We start from the raw sequence: 1,169 nt of genomic DNA on the forward strand, positions 1-1,169 counted from the left end.
GGGCTGAACTGGCCGCGCTGGCAGAGCCCTCCGCAGCTACCAAGAGCCCGGAAGCCAGCCCTGCAGTTCAGGGAAGCCCAAACGAAGCGCCGGCGCAGGACCCGCAGAACAACGCCTACGAAAACTTGCCGGGTCAAGACGCCACCTTGATGCTCCAGGATGGAGCGAAAGCTCAGGAAGAAGGCTCCTACAAGCGGAGGTATCCACGGAGAAGCGCTCGGGCCAGATCCAACATGTTCTTTGGGTTGACCCCCCTGTACGGCGTGAGGTCTTACGGAGAGGAGGACCTTCCCTTCTACAGTAACTCCACGGGGAAGAAGCGAGGGAAGCGCTCTGCAGAAGGACAAGTGGACGGCGCGGATGACTTGAGCACGTCGGATGAAGACGACTTGTACTACTACAACTTCACGCGGACGGTGGTTTCCTCCGGCGCGGAGGAGAGGCTCGCCTCCCATAGCTTGTTCAGGGAGGAGGAGCAGTGCGATCTCCCGAAGATCTCCCAGCTGGACGGCGTGGATGATGGAACCGAGAGCGACACGAGCGTCACAGCATCGACGAGGAAAGTCAGCCAGGTGACCAAGAGGAGCGGTAAAGAGAACGGCACGGAGAACCTGAAGCTGGACAGAACCGAAGAGGCCGGCGAGAAGGTCCAAGTGAGCAAGAGCTCGGGCGTCCACAAAAGCGACCCGAAGCTGGAGAACTGCCACCCGGCCAGCAGGGCCAAAGGCCAAGCTCCGGACTCGTTGGAAGCGCAGCTGAGCTCGCTGGAGACGGGCCGCAGGGCGCACGCCAGCACCCCTTCCGACAAGAACCTGCTGGACACCTTTAACACGGAGCTTCTGAAGTCTGACTCCGACAACAACAACAGCGACGACTGCGGGAACATCCTCCCTTCCGACATCATGGACTTCGTCCTGAAGAACACGCCGTCGATGCAGGCGCTGGGAGAGAGCCCGGAGTCGTCCTCTTCGGAGCTTCTGACGCTGGGGGAAGGTTTGGGTCTCGACAGCAACCGCGGCAAGGATATGGGCTTGTTCGAGGTGTTCTCCCAGCAGCTGCCGACGGCCGAGCCGGTGGACAGCAGCGTCTCCTCCTCCATCTCGGCAGAGGAACAGTTCGAGTTGCCGCTGGAGCTGCCGTCCGACCTCTCCGTTCTGACCACTCGCAGC

General features: G+C 61.4%; 1 protein-coding gene across 1 annotated transcript in view; it reads left to right on the forward strand.

The window, feature by feature from the left end:
• Nucleotides 1-1,169, forward strand: part of KMT2A (lysine (K)-specific methyltransferase 2A) — a gene marked incomplete at both ends in the record, with an annotated part of 10,707 nt that overhangs the window by 8,801 nt on the left and 737 nt on the right. Inside the window, 1 exon segment of the mRNA XM_010153224.1 lies at nucleotides 3-1,167. Coding sequence (XP_010151526.1) covers nucleotides 3-1,167 — 1,165 coding nt within the window.

The sequence above is a fragment of the Eurypyga helias genome, unplaced genomic scaffold (genome assembly GCF_000690775.1).
Source record: "Eurypyga helias isolate BGI_N326 unplaced genomic scaffold, ASM69077v1 scaffold28226, whole genome shotgun sequence".
Taxonomy (NCBI): Eukaryota; Metazoa; Chordata; class Aves; order Eurypygiformes; family Eurypygidae; genus Eurypyga; species Eurypyga helias.